Genomic DNA, 22,504 nt, shown 5'->3' on the forward strand with positions numbered 1-22,504 from the left:
TGTTCAACAAGATGCATTTGCCAATCATAGGAAAATACGACTTCTCACAGATTAAACAAGCCATTTTTATTGTGTGACAACATTTTGTATAAGCAACAGAGAAGGAAAAACTAGAAAGACAAACACGACCTTTTAGGGAAATAGACTTATGATTTCAAATCACAAAAAGGGAGAGTTAAACAACTGCCAAAATTAAAATTAAGAACTCCAAACGTTTTGCTTATTAACATGTCATATCTTAAATCTCAGCTTTTTGCTGGCACGGTTGTCTTACATTCAATTTCTGCTTTTAGAATCTCCCCTTTCTTCTCTTTTGAAAATCTCATCTTACAGTTTTATGAATTGTCCTTTTTTTTTTTTTTTTGCTCAATGCAAGAAAGAATGCACAGGGATAGCACTTCAAGATGTAAATTTCTGATTGTATTATGGGATGAAGGAAAGAGAGGAAAACAAGGAAAAGATAGTCAGCCATTAAAGCTAAACAATAAATTGGATCTTTCATTTTGCAAGGTTAACTTTTTGTGGGTTCATATTTAGCATGTACATGCAAATGCACATACAGCTGCATATATTATAACTCCTACTGTAGCACTCCAACAATCGCTGTGGGAATGTTTAAGAAAGATTATTCTCAATGCTAACAATCCTAAAATTTATCTCAATACACCCTCCTACTGCTGACAGTTTAGCAGGTGTTCTATTGCAACAAGCAGCAGTTCAGCTGCCACCTGGTAGGCGTAGGCTGACTTATCAGCATTCAGCACATTTCCACTTCTATCACGTTGAGCCATGAGAGATCACAGGCTGGTTCTATCTATTATTCGCTTTCTCACTGAATCCCATTAATTATAATTACACTTAGGTAGTCTGCTTCCTCACCAGACTAGGTGAAAGAATAAAACTTCAATATTTAACTATTTCTAGCACTTTATTTTTTATTCTAAAATTAGAATATAGCAATACTCAAGACACTGAAATAAGAACATCAACTTCCCTACCCACCTGAAATGTGTGGTATTGAAAACAAATACGCTGGCATTCTGCAATAGGCTATTTTAACACCAGCCATTGAAAATTATACTGTTCAGAGTAACGTTCTGTAAATCCAAAACTATAAATCTAGTAATAAAACCTTTCAGTTTGGAAGGTTTCATCTGACACTTCATGATGAAGCACAAGGCTATGAAGGGAATCAATATTTAGCTATATATTACAAAAACTGAACTCAGCAACTACATTTCCATATGATAATATATCATTCAGAAAACAAACTACTTCTTATATGAGTAATATAGTCAAAAAAGCTTGTTTTCCACAGCAGGCAATATCTTTCTAAATGCCTACATTTCTTCAATTTTATACATAGGCTGATTTAAGCATGGAAAGTGAAGCTAATTCCAAAAGGCATTCAACAAATCAGTGATTTCATCCCACCTGTGCTGCAAACAGTATTGATAACACAGGGATGTTTCAGACACTGCTGAGCAATGATTACACAGCGTCAAGGCCTTTTCTGCCTCCCACCCCACCAGGGACCATGCTGGGGGTGCTCAATAAATTGGGAGAGGACAGAGGTGGAACAGCTGACCCCAGCTGACTCAAGAGATATTCCAGACAATATGGTGCCATGCTCAGCATATAGAGCTCAGGGTAGAAGGAGGAATGGGGGGACATCTGGAGTTAATCTTCCCAAGTAACCATTACGTGTGAAGAAGTCCTGCTTTCCTGGAGATGGCTGAATATGCCTGCCAATGGGCAATACTGAATTAATTCCTTGCTTTGTTTCACTCGTGTGTGTGGCTTATGCTCTACTTACTAAACTATCACAATCCACAAGTTTTCTCACTTACACTTCTGATTCTCTCCCCTGTATCACGAGGAGGAAGCGAGCATGCGTGGTTCTTAGCTGCCTACTGGATTAAACTACAACAACACTATACATGAAAACATTCACTTACAACATTATTTCTATGTTTCCTACTGTTATAAAAATATCAACTAAAACAGATAGAAAGCACTGCATTATGCTATATTCTAAGCAGGGAACATGATCCACTAATTCTGTATACACAGATCCACATGGTATCAACAAACAAACACCACATACATTAAAACAGTAACTACAAAAATAAACAAGGACTGTGGCAAGTGTGCTGAAGCCACAAGAAATTATAGAAAGCAGTTTACAGGACTATACTGTAGCAGGAACAGTGAGAAAAAAAGTATATATTGCCTGGTTCTTCTGAACAGTCTGCACAGTGGGAAACCCAGAATCATAAACCCTTACTGGTCAAAAGGCTTTTAAAAACCTCAGTATAACAAACAGATATTCAGGAAGGGAACCTTCTGAATCAAGCTGTACTATTCAGAGTAGACTTACAAACCTCTTGAATTTAGAACTTCAGATTTTGCAAAACATTAAGGATACAGAATAAATATATTTAAAGAAAAAGTAATGCAGTAAAACCATTCCTATTAGCTGGCACCTACAGAAAGTTCTACATGGAAAACAGTAAGCTAGAAAATGTAGGAAAGGAGAAGAAATTGAATACTTCAGATGTTTTTGAAAACAATTATGTATAAAATTCATCCACAAAAAGAAAGCCAGTTATTCTTCACACTTCATATAATGTTCTTATCGTCTAGTCTGCCTCTACCAAACAGCACAAAATAATCACTATTTTTCTGATATGTTACACCATAAAAAATAAACAAAAAATAAGTTAAATTAATCTCGGTTTATTCATTAACTTAAGAAGTGTTTAAGTCAACAGCTTGCATGGAAATAAACCAGGAATAACAAATACGGATAAGACCTTAACAAAACCTTCTAGCATAAAGATTATGATGGTGTTTATGAAGTGTTTTCTGCTAGAAAACACCAAGCTAAAACATGTAAAAATCCTAATAATACAAGCATTTGTTTCTGTCTTTTCATGGATTCAATGCCTAAAAAAAAAAAAAAAATATTATTTTGCATCACCTTTACTATAAAAAAATCTTTATAGTAAACACAATCTAATTCAATGGATGAATGCACAGTTTAAAAATAAACACTAATGTACCTTGTCAAAAGGAATTCCATACTTCTTCAATATTGATGGAGAAATCAGAGTCATCTTGTGGCGAAGAAAAGCATCACATCCATGAGAGCTGCTTGGGAAGAACCCTAGTACAGCAAGACAAGCAAAATTGGGTATATTTTAATTAAAGCAGGTAGGAAAATACTGTTATATTTGACAATACGTACTACCATTTAAACTCATGAGAATATTTTATAAACTCATAGAATATTTTACTGTGTTGTTGCTAGGTTCTGAGAAATCTGTATAGTAATCAGATTTTCAACTTCTTTTCAAGGGGAGGGATTACAGTGGTTTGGTTTTTTTCCCCAGTTTTTGATTAGGCAGTAAAATAATTTTAAATAAATTTGGGCACATAAATTAAGTACACTTTTCTTACTTTTGACAGAAATATTTTATTGTTGGGACGTATGTTGTTTTTTTTTACACTAACATTCATTCTGCAACCCTTGCACACACAAAAATCAACTGCAGTATATAAATTTAAAAGGATTCTACAATGACCTGATGTACCTAGTACTTACAAACCATCTATACGGTAAACAAACAGAATTTTTTATCTAGGAAAGGCTAGAAAGTATAGCGACTTCTACCTGGTGAAGTAAAAACAGATGCGGTGGGGGTTTTTTACTTCTTTTCATCTTGTTTTGACTTCTATGAACAAAGACTTCCCATGTTTAAACTTTTCTGATTATTCATGTACCACTTCACAAACCCTCCTTAGCTCATTACATAATTATATAATCCAGTTGATGAAAATACAGACATTAATTTTTCACTTTTCCCTCTCGTTAAGACGTTTCAGTGTTATTAAACTCTGGTATCTGACCCTCTAACCAGAATGCGAACAGCACCTCAGCTACCATTTGAATAAGTTACCCAATCTTTCCCTCTCTAAAATGGAAATATTAAGTTCTTTAACCTAACTATATTATGGTACAAAACCACTATAAGATAGAAGGCAAAAGGTGAGAAGGAGAGAGAGCGGAAAGTCTCCAGAGCATGACTAGTTTATTCCTTCCTGACCTCCTTTCTAACTTGATTCCAGAAAGAAGGTAACACTCTCTTTAATGACAGTATTAATACTGATTCAGGGAAATACACTTTTGATTCATTTATGCATTATATTTTATGCCTAAAGAACACAAAAGATCTTTGATAGAGATCCAGATTTACAGATTGCACGAATTACCTAGAATTACTGAAGGTGTATGTGTTTGTTCACAATAAATATATTAACCACAAACACCATTCAATTATTATCCAAACTGAATAGTAACTGTTTGGCTGTAAATACCTGGTAATTGTATGAAATCAGAAAGAAAAGGTAACCCAAGAAAAATACGGGACAAACAAAAATGACTAGACAAATGATATAAAAAACTTTGTTTAGTGGACACAAAATTAGCCACAAGACATTTAACTAATAAAAGAGGAGCTTTCCATCATCTCCTTATTGTGTTTGAACAAGTTGCTGTATCCCTCTTACATAAACATTACTTTGTCATTGACAGATGCACTTCCATTCTTGAAGCAACAAGCTAGCTATTCTACTAAAAAAAAAAAAAAACCCACCCTAAATATTTTTAATGAATTGGGAAATAAAATATGAACAATACGCCATAATGTATATCCTTCTCTGTAATGTCAGAATTAATTTCTTCTTTCTGATGAGTCTTCTATTTACATGATGACAGTTACGTGATCATGTTATAACTGCTACATTCTTTGTACATTATTTTCTAACACACTCCCCAGTTCTGGGAGAAAAATTTTCCTCTTTTTTCTCAGATATAACATTAAGCAGCACTTCAGAAGCAAAGGCGTAATCTACAGTCATGCTGATCAATGTACTAGGATGTCTGCAAAGACGCAGATCAAATTCTATTCAGATTTATCATTCTTTTTTCTCCCCACAGAATTCTTTACTCTCTTTTGGAACTGCAAATGACATCCTAAGTTTCAAACATAATAGCTGGTAGGTACAGTTTATCATACATGTTTGGCTTTGCTAACTAGAAGACAGTTAAAAGAAACTACAGCAGAATTGGTGGGCTCCAGCAAATAAATTTCAAATATTCTGTCACAATTAATGCCTATAATATAATGATAACAATCATAACTTGGAATCTATAGCACATGAGCTTCAAGAAATCTCAGTCCTGAGCAGCATAGTAACAGAAATATACTGGAACATACTGTGAAAAAAGTGAAAGTGATATTTGAATTTAAGGAAATTACTGGTACGAAAAGTAGTAAAAAACTTGATTTCTAAAGGCAGGGGAAATTTGACTGAGTTGTTTTCCCTGAGAAAACAAATTTTGTACCTAATTCTACTACTGCAATATGCTTAATTGGCTCAACACATGACAATAAAAAGCAAACGGTGGGCAGATATCCAAAACTTGTTATATCATTACAGCTCCAAGAGACCAGAAATAGTTCTGACAACTCCAACCAGAAGGCATGTTTGTTGTTGAATTCTAAGATAGCTGCAAAGAGCACAGAACAGCAGAACACAACCTGATCAAAATCCATTAAGAGAAATTTACAGAACATCTGCTGTGGTTATAGAGCCCTTAGAGTGAAATCAAAGTGCAGCCTACACATTCTGTACCACTATAAACTATCTTTTGACTGTCAAGGTCTACACTTATACACACTCTAAGCTTCCCATCTCATTCAACTCATTTTTTTTAAAAGCACTTCCCTTCAATGAACAAGACAAGAAAGGAAGGTAGTATTTCCTCATTACAAGACTGTTTATCAGAAGGTCTTTTGCTCTGCCCAAGCTAAAGCCAAGGTCACACAAGCTCTTCTTTCAGCAAAGAAAATCCTAGTGGGAGAATTTGTTAGAAGGCGTAAAAAAATACCTAGTAGCACACTGAGAAGAGGATGTTGCATTAGAAACATCAGAAGATCCGTACGAACACAGTAAATGCAAACCAATTCAAGATGCCCACAACACAACAGAACCATTCTCAAATGGCAAGCTACTGTTAAATTTACCAATTCACAGGATTACCACTTAATTCTGGATATTTAGTGAAATCCCACATCCAAAAATAAAACAAGTAAAAAAAAAAAATCTATGTAAAATGCAACTACTGTTCAAGTTCTGTAGTACATTCCTGCTCGTATGAGACACATGAAATCTTAATTTAATCCATTAACACTAATCTATTAATTCTGAATCAGTTCTACAAAAGCAGGTATTCTGTAGGAATCTGTATGCAATTCTAGTTTCTCAGATGGCTTCTTGAGATGTGGCTAAACATAAGCATTGAGAAGAAGTGCAGAAGAGGTTTGCCACCTGTACCCTACGTATCTTCTTGGACCTAATTACACAAAACGCAAAAAACCAATTCAAAACAGTTACATCATAGGAACCAGTGAGCAATGATCAAAGATCATGATAAAACACAGTTAGGTTACTCACTGATTTAAGTCCATGAGAAAAAGACAATCCAGTTGAAAACTCTCTAATCATGATAAAGAACCACTGACATTCTCAAGATTTAGACTGTACTAATTCTGCTCTACAAGGCAAAGATGTGATTCAGCACAGTGGCTAAATTGGTATGAGCACATAAACTACAGGCAGAGTACATTTATCCACCAAACTGAAAGCGCAACTCAGGCTTTTTGTAAAATCTTACAAGTTAACATATGCAACAATAACAACCCATGAAAACAGACAACAGACTGTATTAACCATTAAAAATATGCTCTCAGAAGACCGTACGTTAGCCGTCAAGACAGATACGTAGTCTGACAGTTAACACAGCCCAAAATCAGATGATCTTACACAAAGTAACCAATGCTATTTGTAGCAACAAAATAAAACTATTTCTTGATTTACAGTCTTACCACTGGGCTGGTGAAGACACACCTTTGTCAATGCTACTCCACCTCAGTAGACAGTGACACACACAATTTCTGTTTTACTGATCCAGACTCTAGATACAGTTATAGCCTTCTCATCACTGGGGGAAGCTTAGAGCAGTGGGCATGAAGCAGATTCCTAACTGTGTCTGAGGAAGACAGGATTCACACAAACAGGATGTTGCTGCACAGTGTCTCTTTCAAGTGCATATTAAATGGTTCAGGGATAAAGAACATTTTAAAGTTAGTTCAACTCTATATATTATTGAGGAACAGTGATATTACTACCTGAAAGGCCCATTTTTTTTTTCACCCTGTGAGCATCATTCCTACATATCATACACAGCTCAGATCGGATGACCATGTGAAATCACAGCTATCATTCACACAAACTAAAGTGGATTGGGTTCTATTCCCTGGTTGATTACCTTCTTCAAGGTATCTGGAGAGCTTATTTATGGTATCAAGAATGTGTCCATTCTGTTTCCAGTTAAACTGCTGTCCCAAGTTCAGCAGTAGCAGTCATTTTTCTCCTTCTTAGTAGCTGGTACAGCACTGTGCTTTTGACTTTCAGCCTGGGAACAGAGCTGATAACACTGATGTTTTTAGCTGTTGCTAAGTAACGTTTACTCCAACCAAGGAGTTTTCAGTCTTATGCTCTGCCAGGGAGGAGAAGAAGCCAGGAGGAAGCAGAGATAGGACACCTGAGCCAAACTAGCCAAAAAGGTATTCCATACCACAGCACATCATGCCCAGTACATAAACTGGGGGGAGTTACCAGGAAGGCCCAGATCGCTGCTCGGGTAGGACTGAGTATCAGTCAGCAGATGGTAAGCAATTTTCTCTCCCCTTGTTATTTCCCTTATCATTATTATTATTGCTGGTAGCAGTAGGGGTTTTGTGTTACACCTTAGCTACTGGACTGTTCCTATCTCAGCCCATGGGAGTTACATTCTTCCAAATCTCCTCTCCATCCCACCCAGAGCAGGGGGCAGGAAGAAGGGCGTAGTGAGCAAGTGGCTGTGTGGTTCTAAGTTACCAGGTGGGCTTAAACCATGACAACTGTTTAAGCAACAATCACACACTAACAAATTACAGTATTATTACTGAAAGACTAATTCTAGAACTCCATGGACCTGAACAGGAAAATTGGCTATGTATTACCTTCTATGATCAACAACATCACAATTTGGCCAATAATAAAGTCATTATTTAAGCACACACACACATACACAAAATCATATTCTTAGGAAACTTTTAAATCAAATTCTGACCTGCCAATGAATGAGGCTAGATTTCCTACATTTTTCTATACTTCCATATTTAGGTCTTCACCTGAAATTCTACAGTAAAGTTGCTGTATTTCTATTTTATTAATGTCTACTGAAAATATTAAAATATGAAACTACAGATATAAAACTAAGAACATGAAAGAGCACTCTAAATTGAAATTTAATGTAATGTAACTTTAATGTAATAAAAAATAGTCCTAGATAAAATTCAAAGTTACAGAAATTTTTATTTATGCAGATCTTAATTTAAAAGACTTGGAACATACAAAACATTAATCATAATTCAATGACCAGTACTCTTGGCACAATACGCAGAAATGAAAGGAGAACTGAGTTTTCTAGTAGTTTTCTTTTTAGATTTTCTTTTGGTAGGTATGAATACAAACTTCAAATAATTCATTTAAATTAATTTGCAGTCATTTGAACTGATTTAACTTTGTTATAAAAAAAAAATTAGGAGGACGAGTCTGCAAGAGAACAATCCTCACAAAGAAGCAATGGCAATCTGTATGCTATACACAGCCAAGTAGAAAAGAGTCCAAAAAAAAGAGAAAAAAAGCCACAAAAGCAGCAAGTGCTGTGAAATATGAGCGTTGTTATGCCCAGAGGAATACGTTACAGCCTTAAGTTTAATAACTCTTAGACAAGACTTTTCTAACTTTACTCATAACTATCAATTGAGAAAAAACTGTTCAGGTTTTCAAATTTGAAACCCTTAGAAGTCATGTGAGTTTTATGTCAAATTTCAACAACTATGTTTTCATATATTGCAGGTAATGACTTCTGAACAGAATTAATTAATAGTATAAGCCATACAAAGCTTTTTATAACACCCCTACATACTTACAATGTATTAAAACTTTAGTTTCTCCTTTAACATAATTGAACACCACAGATAGATGTCTTCTCTCTAAAACAGTTTCTGCAATTAAATGATCTATTAAAGGATCCTGAAAATCCTTCAAACTGTCATTTCCAATTTGCCACTCTGCTTCAATTCTCTTTATTTTCTAACCCATTTTGTGAAAGAAAAAATCCTTAAGAATACCATGATATTTCAGATTTACGTAACAAGTATAAAAATTGCAGTTAACAGCTCACTTGAGATTTTATTACATTTATGCCTACATAAAATTGAAAAAAATCTGCATAAATGAGAAAGTAGCTGAAGGGCAAAAGCAAACTGTTGTCTTTATTAGATGCAAGTCTAATGTCTTTCAGTTTAAGTATTTGTAGGTGCCACAGTCAATCAAGATTTCAATGGAAAGCAAAATAAAAGCATTCATGCACAAAAGGCATGTGCGGTAATTGTGATGTGCAGACAAGATAATGGAAACTATTCTGGCTTTCCTTTATGTATCAACTGCTGCCTTGACTTAGACAACCTGTCCCATCTAATGCATTTATTTTATTATCTTAATTATTCAGGAGCATTCAATTAATTCAGTAGGAACCTGCTCATCAGAGCTAACCTTCTTGAAATAAACTACTTCTTTTTCTTCAGATGTTGTCCTCATGCAAAAATATGATTAAAAATATCTTCAATACAAATGCAATTAAGTACAATGGCCTCGTTTACACTATGGTGTATTAATGTTCACTATTAAGTGACTTGCAGTAATGCAGCTTATTTTACTTTTTCAGCTTTTTAAGATACCTTACTATAATGCTCAGACTGTATTTTAACAGGCAACAGTTGCAAAGTAGAAGATCACAGAGGACTTAACTTCCACAGCATGGAAATACTCAGAAATGGTAGTCTCCCATTGAAAAAAATAAATAAAAAATGTTGCAAGTCAACTTAAGTCTACCATCTTCATTCTTAAGAACTACAGCATCATCTTCCACACTCCATTCTAAGCTATCAGGTGAACCAAAAATATCATAAAAAGAACCTACTCACAGAAAGCATCACAAATGACATTCAAGTCAAATACTAAAATCTTAGGAAATGTCAGTGAGGGTTGTCTGTGCAACTAACCTATCTTATACTGCTGTTACAATAAATATCTCTGCATGAGCATTTAGTTTTTCCCCAGAAATCCAGTTTCATTAACTGAATAGAATGGAACAATAAGAACTTTATAACTTCTACTAACATATAATTAATAGCAGTAGTAGACAATTCACTTCCATGCAGACGCGTACAGACCAAGGCAGAGTGACATGCCTGGGCAGCTTCTTCAAACACAGCAATCAGTAAGGATCAAGGAAAATGACGTACATGTGCGCCAGTGCACCTGAAGCCAGATCTCTTTCTCTCCTACCTTCTTACAGCATTTCTGGACCTAAGAACTGTTACGCTGGGTGAGACTGAAGTCATAAGCCCAATTTTGTCTATTGTCCAATTCTGACTCTGGCATTTCGACATTGAGACACCAGCCCCCCAGTATAACCTACTGACTCCTGAGAAACAGTGATTTTGGAGATTTCCACTTATGCTTGATGCCCTATTCCTGTTACTGTATTAGGCCACCACTGTAAGTGCTAAGACGCCTGAGCACCTTCAGGCCACAGTTTTCTAACATAAGACTGTCTTAAACTATATAAATCTACACTAAGTGTCTTCAAAAGCTCCCATGTAGCAAAGCATGTACCTCCAAAAGTTACCCACTTCCTGAGTTTCTACAGGTTATTCCAATATCTGAGGAAATTTGGTTATGCAAAGAAAAATCTGCAGGTATTTTTTAGCCTGCAGCAAAAAGTGCCATGTCTCAAAGCCACTTAATTTATAGAAATGAGTAAACAAAAGTTACTGAAACTGCCCATTCTCTTCCTTCCCTCTCACAAAAAAAAGTTTTGATACACTCATTACAGAACATTCTTAACCTCAATAGTTTTGAAATACTGCACAGCTATAATAAATCAATATGAAACCTATAACAAATGACAGAGCAACCACATGAAATAAAAAGTCTATCTATCCAAAGACCTTGTTTTCAGAAAATGTCAAAAGTGGACATACAGAGAAGTGCTGAAATACAGCATGTACTCAATCTTTGCTTCCTCAAAGTAATCTAGTACCAATGAACTGGTGCTCCAAGACTTCCAAAGCTAGATGCAGTTCCTATGCTCCTCTAAAAGATTTCTTTGCCATTGTTAACCCATCTCCCCCTTAATATATGCAAAATTTTTAAACCCACTGTCAAATTCATACTGTGACAGAAGCCACCATATTCTGTTTGTGTGGACGCAGCTAAGACTCTTCATTCATAGAGTTTCTAGCTGTACCAGAAAATAACAACAGAGTGAATAACAAGTATTTAATCAACTTTTCCATGCCAGTCATCACAGGTCTTGATTATATCCTCTTCCTTTTATTTGACAATCTTTCAGATTTGAAAGTTAGAACTTACTAACAATTACTAAAAGGCAAATTTTTCAGCTGTCCTGGTGTCCCTGTCTGAACCTTTTCTAATTTTCTAATCCTTTTACACTTTGCTCATTTCCTGTAAATCTTAAAAATAATTATTGAACTATCTTCTCATAAGTCAGTGTCACTTGCCCAGTCTACTATGTTATCAATCAGTGAAAGCCAAAAGCTTCAAGGTAGGTGTATGAAGAGTTCTATACTTTGCAAGTTGGAAAAATTATCTGGAAAGCAAAAAAAACAATTAGTAACAACATTCATAAATGAAACTATGGGAAAAATTAGGAATAGTAAGTGTAATCATCCAGGCTGAAATCTGCCCAAGAAGTGCTTTTAGGACTGCAAGTCCACAGGTCTTTACTTTCACATCTCAGTGATACATGCCATCTTACTGTTCTCAGCAATAATTTTAGAATAGCTCAGAAAAAGTCATACAACTCTATGCAGAGAACATAGGTATAAAAAGAAATGTAAAAAAAAAAAAAAAACCCCACAAATGTAGGAAAAAAAAAAAACAAAAAGAAAATCACAATTTGGTCCTTATACAGGATATCTAATTATCAATTTTCAATAGCATTCCTTATATAATATGGTTCATCTCAGGCTATAAAACATGGGCTGCCAGGCCCAGAAACAAGCTTATTTATTCTAATGTTCATAACTGTACTCTTCATCTAGCAATGAAAAGGGAGTTGTAGTGTTACTGAAAATAACACTACATGCCTTAGTCGTCGTGGGGGACTTTAATTACCCCGATATTTGCTGGAAGACTCACACAGCCAGTCATTCACAGTCTAGGAGGTTCCTCGAGTGCATTGATGATAATTTCTTAATGCAAATGGTGGACGTACCAACTAGGGGAGCAGCGCTGCTAGATTTAGTACTCGCCAACAAGGAGGGTTTGGTCGAAGTGGTGACGGTCAATGGCAGCCTTGGCTGCAGTGACCATGAGATGGTGGAGTTTAGGATCCTGTGTGGGAGGAATAGAATACCTAGCAAAGCCACAGTTCTGGATTTCCGAAGGGCCAACTTTGGCCTCTTCAGTCAACTGCTAAGGGAAGTCTCATGGGAAAGTGTACTAGGCGGTAAAGGGGCTCAAGATAGTTGGTTAGCATTCAAGGACCGCTTCTTCCAAGCTCAGGATCGGAGCGTCCCAATGAGTAGGAAGTCAAGTAAGGGATCTAGGAGACCGGCGTGGTTAAACAAGGAGCTGCTGGGCAAACTCAAGTGGAAAAGGAGAATCTATGGATTATGGAAGGAGGGGCTGGCCGCTTGGGAGGAATATAGGACAGTTGTTAGAGGATGTAGGGAGGCAATTAGGACAGCTAAGGCCTCCTTGGAACTCAATCTTGCTAGTCGGGTTAAAGACAATAGAAAGGGCTTCTTCAAATACATAGCAAATAAAACTAAAACAAGAGGCAATATAGGCCCACTGCTGAACGAAGTGGGTACCCTGGAGACAGAGGATATAAAGAAGGCAGAGGTGCTGAATGCCTTCTTTGCCTCTGTCTTTACTCCTGCAGACTCTCCCCGAGGGCCCCGGATTTCTATAGCCCCAGAAGGAGTCAGGACAAAGGAGGAGTTTGCTTTGGTAGATGAGGATTGGGTTAGGGATCAGCTATGCAAACTGGACATCTGTAAATCGATGGGTCCGGATGGAATGCACCCACGGGTGCTGAGGGAGCTGGCGGAGGTCATTGCTAGGCCACTTTCCATCATCTTTGGTAAGTCGTGGGAAATGGGCGAGGTGCCTGAGGATTGGCGGATGGCAAAGGTCACACCAATCTATAAGAAGGGCAAGAAGGAGGACCCGGGTAATTATAGACCGGTCAGCCTTACCTCCATCCCTGGAAAGATGATGGAACAACTTATTCTTGACTCCATCACTAGGCATATCAAGGATGAGGGGGTCATTAAGAACAGCCAACATGGTTTTATGAGGGGGAAGTCATGTATGACCAACCTTATAGCCTTCTATGAGGAAGTGACTAGGCGGAGGGATGATGGTAGAGCGGTAGATGTAGTTTTTCTTGATTTCAGTAAGGCATTTGATACTGTCTCCCACAGCATCCTCATAGATAAGCTAAGGAAGTGTGGGCTTGACGATCAAGTAGTGAGGTGGATCGAGAACTGGTTGAAAGGAAGAAGGCAGAGAGTTGTGGTCAATGGCGCAGAATCTAGCTGGAGGTCTGTGACTAGTGGAGTTCCTCAGGGGTCGGTGCTGGGACCGGTGCTGTTTAATATTTTCATCAATGACCTGGATGAGGGAACTGAGTGCACCCTCAGCAAGTTTGCTGATGACACAAAACTGGGAGGAGTGGCTGACACACCAGAGGACTGTGCTGCCATTCAGCGAGACCTGGACAGGCTGGAGAGTTGGGCGGGGAGAAACTGGATGAAATTTAACAAGGGCAAGTGTAGAGTCTTGCATCTGGGGAAGAACAACCCCATGTACCAGTACAGGTTGGGGGGTGACCTGCTGGAAAGTAGTGAAGGGGAAAGGGACCTGGGGGTCCTGGTGGATAGGAGGATGACCATGAGCCAGCAATGTGCTCTTGTGGCCAAGAAGGCAAATGGCATCTTAGGGTGCATTAGAAAGGGAGTGGTTAGTAGGTCAAGAGAGGTTCTCCTCCCCCTCTACTCAGCCTTGGTGAGGCCGCATCTGGAATATTGCGTCCAGTTCTGGGCCCCTCTGTTCAAGAAGGACAGGGAATTGCTTGAAGGAGTCCAGCGCAGAGCCACAAAGATGATTAAGGGAGTGGAACATCTCCCTTATGAGGAGAGGCTGAGGGAGCTGGGTCTCTTTAGCTTGCAAAAGAGGAGACTGAGGGGTGACCTCATCAATGTTTACAAATATGTGAAGGGTAGGTGTCAGGATGATGGAGCTAGGCTTTTTTCAGTGATATCCAGTGATAGGACAAGGGGCAATGGGTGTAAACTGGAGCATAGGAAGTTCCACGTTAACATCAGGAAGAACTTCTTTACTGTAAGAGTGACAGAGCACTGGAACAGGCTGCCCAGGGGGGTTGTGGAGTCTCCTACACTGGAGATATTCAAGGCCCGCCTGGACAAGTTCCTGTGTGATGTACTGTAGGTTACCCTGCTCTTGCAGGGGGGTTGGACTAGATGATCTTTTTAGGTCCCTTCCAACCCTTGGGATTCTGTGATTCTGTGATTCTGTAATTACCGTGTGAGAAGAATTCTTCTATAGACTAGTGATTTTTAGCCTCTATATCTCAACCTTACAAAAATATCCTCTGCTCCTTCTCTGTAGATATTCCTTACACCTCTGGAGGACAAGAGCCACCACATGCTTTGGCTAAAGTAGGTTTAGATGCCTGCTTGCTGGCCAGCATCCTGCTACCAAATCAGATTTAGCATTGGTACATTTTCTGCCCTTCCCACTTCCCAGAGGTACTAACCAGGTTTCCATCCTCTACCCAGCCATTAGCTTTCAAGAAACACCTAGAGACTCGGCTGTCTTCAACATTTCTACCTTTGTATCAAATCTGGCTAAGAACTGAATTCTGATTCAAAAGTTACTGAGGAAAAGACAGTATGACAAGAAAAAGCAAGGCCACAGAGGAGACGAAGATGCTACCAATGAGAATCTAGTGAACAAGGAAACACTAAGCCTCATTTTCCCAACCTTCACCAAACTAAAAATGACAGTACAAAATAAAGTTCTAAGAGGAAAAATAAGATTATTTTGTTTCTTAAGAATTCCTCAGAGTACTAGAAGGTGTCCGTGCCTGGAATCATTTCACAGACAGATAAGTCACACAACATTAAGTAACAAAACACAGTAGGTGAGTCAAAGACAGTGTTTTTCACTTTACTGGAGGTTTGTCCTTCAAACATTTTACATACAGAGATATTGAAAATATTACCTTGAGCTAGTCTTTCAAGCCGCTTCCCATGTTCTGGAGGAACAGCATACCTAAAATTTATATAAAGAAAAGGATTAAATGCTTAAAGACATAATTACTATAAAAGCCTCAATTCATGTATAATAACTATGTAAAAATACAGAAGCCAAAGAGATAAAAGACTGAAAAATTATACACAAATATTATACCAATTTTGGAGGAAAAAAGAGGATTTTTTAAAAAACAAAAAAAATTTAAACATTATATTATGTAGTTAAAGAAGCTTATTTCCACTATTTAAAATAACATATTGACAATATTTGATAAGATTACACTACTCCAGTTAAAATATATACATATACTTTCTTTTTTCAAATTAAACAAAAACATACAAAATAGTCTGATTTATACAAGTTTAATCTCTTTGAATTTTACTGTGCTTTACAAGACACAAAAGTTCAACAGAAAAATACAAGCATTAAAAACAATTCTGTTTTCTCCTATCACTACCGCTGTGGAGTAAAAGGGTTATTTGCCTTCATGAAATCATTACAATTAGAGTTAAAAAATCATTTAAGAAATACACTTTCTTTATTTATCAATATTACAGAAATGCAAAACTGGTCAACTGAGCTCTCAGTAAGTCTCTTGTAAAGATAAGACAGGCCAGGATTTAATGGGCTATAACTATTTATTTAGCTAATCTAAATTACTAAGCAATAAGTCATTCAATGCAAGTTGGTACTTCTCATCATTGTCTTCACTGGAGGTCTAGATTTGACAGCTACCCATTCAAAATGCTTACTCCAACTCCATTACGAAGCATATAGTTTCTTCCATCTATAGTATGCATAACCTTAGAGCTTAATTCAGGGCTCTGAAATACTTCCTAGGATGAGTGGCCTAAAAGTTAAGCATGATATCACAGATCATTATTTTAGGTTCTTTGCTGAGACAGGTTTTCATAGAACAGGTACCTACAACTGATCTGCAGTTGTTTCTCAATTTATAATAATGAACATATTATTTAAGCAATTATAACATTACACAGAATCACAGAATCACAGAATCCCAAGGGTTGGAAGGGACCTAAAAAGATCATCTAGTCCAACCCCCCTGCAAGAGCAGGGTAACCTACAGTACATCACACAGGAACTTGTCCAGGCGGGCCTTGAATATCTCCAGTGTAGGAGACTCCACAACCCCCCTGGGCAACCTGTTCCAGTGCTCTGTCACTCTTACAGTAAAGAAGTTCTTCCTGATGTTAACGTGGAACTTCCTATGTTCCAGTTTACACCCATTGCCCCTTGTCCTATCACTGGATATCACTGAAAAAAGCCTAGCTCCATCATCCTGACACCTACCCTTTACATATTTGTAAACATTGATGAGGTCACCCCTCAGTCTCCTCTTCTCCAAGCTAAAGAGACCCAGCTCCCTCAGCCTCTCCTCATAAGGGAGATGTTCCACTCCCTTAATCATCTTTGTGGCTCTGCGCTGGACTCCTTCAAGCAATTCCCTGTCCTTCTTGAACAGAGGGGCCCAGAACTGGACGCAATATTCCAGATGCGGCCTCACCAAGGCTGAGTAGAGGGGGAGGAGAACCTCTCTTGACCTACTAGCCACTCCCTTTCTAATGCACCCTAAGATGCCATTTGCCTTCTTGGCCACAAGAGCACATTGCTGGCTCATGGTCATCCTCCTATCCACCAGGACCCCCAGGTCCCTTTCCCCTTCACTACTTTCCAGCAGGTCAACCCCCAACCTGTACTGGTACATGGGGTTGTTCTTCCCCAGATGCAAGACTCTACACTTGCCCTTGTTAAATTTCATCAAGTTTCTCCCCGCCCAACTCTCCAGCCTGTCCAGGTCTCGCTGAATGGCAGCACAGTCCTCTGGTGTGTCAGCCACTCCTCCCAGTTTTGTGTCATCAGCGAACTTGCTGAGGGTGCACTCAGTTCCCTCATCCAGGTCATTGATGAAAATATTAAACAACACCGGTCCCACCACCGACCCCTGAGGAACTCCACTAGTCACAGACCTCCAGCTAGAATCTGCGCCATTGACCACAACTCTCTGCCTTCTTCCTCTCAACCAGTTCTCGATCCACCTCACTACTTGATCGTCAAGCCCACACTTCCTTAGCTTATCTGTGAGGATGCTGTGGGAGACAGTATCAAATGCCTTACTGAAATCAAGAAAAACTACATCCACCGCTCTACCATCATCCCTCCACCTAGTCACTTCCTCATAGAAGGCTATAAGGTTGGTCATACATGACTTCCCCCTCATAAAACCATGTTGGCTGTTCTTAATGACCCCCTCATCCTTGATATGCCTAGTGATGGAGTCAAGAATAAGTTGTTCCATCATCTTTCCAGGGATGGAGGTAAGGCTGACCGGTCTATAATTACCCGGGTCCTCCTTCTTGCCCTTCTTATAGATTGGTGTGACCTTTGCCATCCGCCAATCCTCAGGCACCTCGCCCGTTTCCCACGACTTACCAAAGATGATGGAGAGTGGCCTAGCAATGACCTCCGCCAGCTCCCTCAGCACCCGTGGGTGCATTCCATCCGGACCCATCGATTTACAGATGTCCAGTTTGCATAGCTGATCCCTAACCCAATCCTCATCTACCAAAGCAAACTCCTCCTTTGTCCTGACTCCTTCTGGGGCTATAGAAATCCGGGGCCCTCGGGGAGAGTCTGCAGGAGTAAAGACAGAGGCAAAGAAGGCATTCAGCACCTCTGCCTTCTTTATATCCTCTGTCTCCAGGGTACCCACTTCGTTCAGCAGTGGGCCTATATTGCCTCTTGTTTTAGTTTTATTTGCTATGTATTTGAAGAAGCCCTTTCTATTGTCTTTAACCCGACTAGCAAGATTGAGTTCCAAGGAGGCCTTAGCTGTCCTAATTGCCTCCCTACATCCTCTAACAACTGTCCTATATTCCTCCCAAGCGGCCAGCCCCTCCTTCCATAATCCATAGATTCTCCTTTTCCACTTGAGTTTGCCCAGCAGCTCCTTGTTTAACCACGCCGGTCTCCTAGATCCCTTACTTGACTTCCTACTCATTGGGACGCTCCGATCCTGAGCTTGGAAGAAGCGGTCCTTGAATGCTAACCAACTATCTTGAGCCCCTTTACCGCCTACTTCACAGTATCTTCTTCAGGATCTAACAATAAAAACCAAAGCAGTGCCACATCATCAAATGGATCAGCTCTAATTTCTGAAAGATCAGGAAAACAAGTAAAATTTAAAAAATTAAAAAAAAAAAGATAAATGTGAATTTTCATATTAGAAGTAGACAAACCTTCTTACAAAGATAGAATTGAAACAAAACACTTTCAGCCCTGAGCTGAAAATCGTTTAAAACTAATGCAACAAATATCAGCACTTTTTTCACAGCGAAATCCCTGAAAGATCAGGGAAGAAGATCTCATCCGGTTTTTTGTTCCACTCTCTGAAATGTTCATTTGGGCTTCAACAAGAAAAATAGCCAAGTAGCCAGAAAACATGTCTCAAACAAATCAGAATTTCAACAATAACTTCACAGTAGAATAACCTAAACTATAACATTAGCAAAATTAAACAAATACAATTGTATGTAGTTAAAATGTTTTCACATTATTGTGAATGTCAACTGACAGACTAACAATACACTGAAAATTGTTGCCATTTTTAATGGAATATATTTATCAAAGTTTGGATTGAATTATTCAGCATTGAATTTTCTAACTTCAAATTAAAGAACTGCCTTGCTTTTAAGATACCTATATAAGAATTATTTATTTAGAAAAATTAAAAGCAGTATAACATTAAGTATTACACTTGTGCTTTCTGAAACAAAATTATATAATTATAATCTCTAAAAGCATCCTACATAATCTGATGTTGTTGCTAAAAATAAACAGTGATCCTATTTTTATCTGTATCTTAAGTAAACCTTTCGTTTCTCTTTAATCCATGGCACAGATTTGATGCGTACTTCTGATTCTTTCTATTCTGCCTTTAATTAAATAGAGAAACAAGACTTCATGCTGGCCATGACTAATACCCACTTAGCATACGTAGTGTTTAAATATTTTTTTCTTTAAATAAGCAGAAAACCTTAGCCAACATTCTTCCTAACGCATTTTCAAGCAGAATTGCTTCAGAGTTTAAAAAGTTTTCACCAAGATCTATGTAAACTATAAAAATTAAGTATTCTTCAACCATCAGCATGTATTCTAATCCTGGAAAAAAGGCTTCTATCACGAAGTTTATTCCGATAGGAACATCCTGGTTTAAGGACATATTCAAGATGGAAATCAAATCAAACTCCTCACTCAGGAAAACTATGTTAGAAAAAGGAAAGAGTACAATTTGTCTTCATTGACTGCAAAGAATGCCAAAAATCAAATAGCTGCAACACGCTCTGTGAATTGCACAGCTGTCATTGTAAAACAACCAAGGATATTCCATTAGAATGAGTCTCCTAGTTTAGTCTGCATGTTTCCATAGAAATGAATTTTACTTTCACAGCAAGAAAAGCAGTGGAGCTAAATTACAATAATTGATATACAAATACGAAGATTTCAAATTGTTTTTCTTTTTCCAAGGACCCCTTAACATCATTTCCAAGATGAAAAACGCAGGCCGTATCTGCATCCTAGAATGATGACTACGTGAAGACAAGTCCCTAGTTCACAAAAAATATAAAACCTGCACTGTTATAAAAAAAGTATCAGGTTAACTAATAAAAAAGATTTCCTACGAGTCAATACAAGGCTTTATGAATCAGCACAAAATTCTGTGAAATGTCAGTCATACTCTGAGTTTCACAGCTGATCTGCTTTGCATTCCTCTAATGTCCAGGATGCAAAAAGAGAAGGAGAAAACAAAGCTCATGAAGTTAAACAGACGCTTTTTTTTTTTTGTCCTGCAAAGCACTGTTATAAATAAATTTAAACTACAAATTTTAATAAAATTAAAATTAATTTAAAGGTATGGATGAATGTAAAATCAAAGTCATCAAGGTTGCATGGTGAAATGTATTAAAAGAACACAAAAAGCTACACAGTTATCACACTACCAGAACAAGAAGTAAAATAGGTGTATAAAACACTAGTAAAAAAAGTATAAAATTTAAGACTAAAGTTTTATACTCCTATTTTTCTAGTGATCTTTCTATATATGCCTCAGCAAGTAATTATAGAATCTATGCCATATGAAAAACATGTCTCTAGACATCAGAGACAAAGAAGTCACATTTTGTACTACAGAATCCTTACTCTGGTAAGTCTACTGAAACTACAAAGCTGAAATACAGTGGCTTCATCCTTCCATCGCTGAAAACATCAAAACCCACAGATCAGCACACAATGTAGTTCTGGAGATTGTTCATTATTTTTTTAAAATTTCCTTCTCTAACATATACCCTACACAGAAAATAAATGGTCAGATATAGTGTAAACTTACAGCTTATACAAAATAAATTGGCATACAAAATAAATTGGTAACTTTAATACATGAACGGCTACTATCAACACTAGCAGTGCAAAATTTTGTGCAAAAATAAGAACCCAAAAACTTCTGGTCAAAGAGAAGAACCAAGGCTTCTTCTTGACCTTCAAAGTGAGAGTTGAAAGTTGCTTATCAAATTGTTATTTTCTTTGTTACTGCATTTGCTTTGTGATGGGGTGAGGGAAGATAATGTTTGTCTACAATCCTGTATTTCTAAGGGCTTCATATTTCTCAGAATGCAGATAAAGAAAAACACTTGCTAAAAAACAGGTAAGTAGATAGCAACTAGAAAGAATTAGCACCACAAATGGTTGCAAAAATGAATTGCAAGCAACTTTACTCACAGGTTTAGAATTCTGCAGAAAAGCAGAGTTGATTCAGAATTTATTTTCAACTCAACCCACACATCAGCAAAGAAAGTTAGAGTACCACCTTCTTTAAAATTCAGCATCAAAGAATAACAGAAAAAATGAGGCTGAAAGGGACGTGAATATAGTGCAACATCCTAATCAACCTATGGCTAACTTCAAAGTGAGATCAGTTCGTACAGGACAACATATAGAATCATAGAACAGTTACGGTTGGAAAGAACCACCTTAAGATCATCTAATTCCAACCCCCCTGCCATGTGCAGGGACACCTCACACTAAACCATCCCACCCAAGGCTCTGTCCAACCCGGCCTTGAACACCACCAGGGATGGAGCATTCACAGCCTCCCTGAGCAACCCATTCAGTGCCTCACCACCCTCACAGGAAAGAACCTCTTCCTTATATCCAATTTAAACGTGCCCTGTTTAACTTTTAATCTGTTACCCCTTGTCCTATCACTGCGGACCCTAACAAAGAGTCCTTCCCCAGCATCCCTAAAGGCCCCCTTCAGATACTGGAAGGCTGCTATGAGGTCTCCACGCAGCCTTCTCTTCTCCAGGCTCAACAGCCCCAACTTTCTCAGCCTGTCTTCATACGGGAGGTGCTCCAGTCCCCTGATCATCCTCGTGGCCCTCCTCTGGACTTGTTCCAACAGTTCCATGTCCTTTTTATGTTGAGGACACCAGAACTGCACACAGTACTGCAAGTGAGGTCTCACAAGAGCACAGTAGGGGGGACAGGATCACTGCCTTCAACCTGCTGGTCACGCTCCTTTTGATGTGGCCCAGGATACGGTTGGCTTTCTGGGCTGCGAGCGCACACTGCAGCCGGCTCATGTTCATTTTCTCATCAACCAACACTGCGAAGTCCTCCTCTACAGGGCTGATCTGAATCACTTCTTTGCCCAACCTGTAGCTCTGCCTGGGACTGCTCCGACCCAGGTGTAGGACCTTGCACTTGGCATGGTTAAACTTCATAAGGCTGGCATCAGCCCACCTTACAAGCATGTCAAAGTCCCTCTGGGTGGCATTCCTTCCCTCCAGCGTATCAACCAGACCACACAGCTTGGTGTCATCAGCAAACTTGCTGAGGGCGCACTCAATCCCACTGTCCATGTCACCGACAAAGGTGT

The 22,504-nt window shown here is 38.3% G+C and overlaps 1 protein-coding gene across 8 annotated transcripts in view; it reads right to left on the reverse strand.

The window, feature by feature from the left end:
* KDM4C (lysine demethylase 4C) overlaps nt 1-22,504 on the reverse strand; it is a 261,790-nt gene that overhangs the window by 199,509 nt on the left and 39,777 nt on the right. For 7 of the 8 annotated variants that reach the window (XM_065662339.1, XM_065662337.1, XM_065662336.1 and 4 more), the window contains 2 exons: nt 15,521-15,570; nt 3,066-3,169 (listed from right to left, as the gene is read on the reverse strand). In XM_065662339.1, coding sequence (XP_065518411.1) covers nt 3,066-3,169; nt 15,521-15,570 — 154 coding nt within the window. Of the gene's footprint in view, nt 1-3,065; nt 3,170-11,746; nt 11,855-15,520; nt 15,571-22,504 lie in introns of those variants that run through there. The other variant, XM_065662341.1, reaches the window with a different exon arrangement.

Source organism: Lathamus discolor, chromosome Z, assembly GCF_037157495.1.
Source record: "Lathamus discolor isolate bLatDis1 chromosome Z, bLatDis1.hap1, whole genome shotgun sequence".
Classification (NCBI taxonomy): domain Eukaryota; kingdom Metazoa; phylum Chordata; class Aves; order Psittaciformes; family Psittacidae; genus Lathamus; species Lathamus discolor.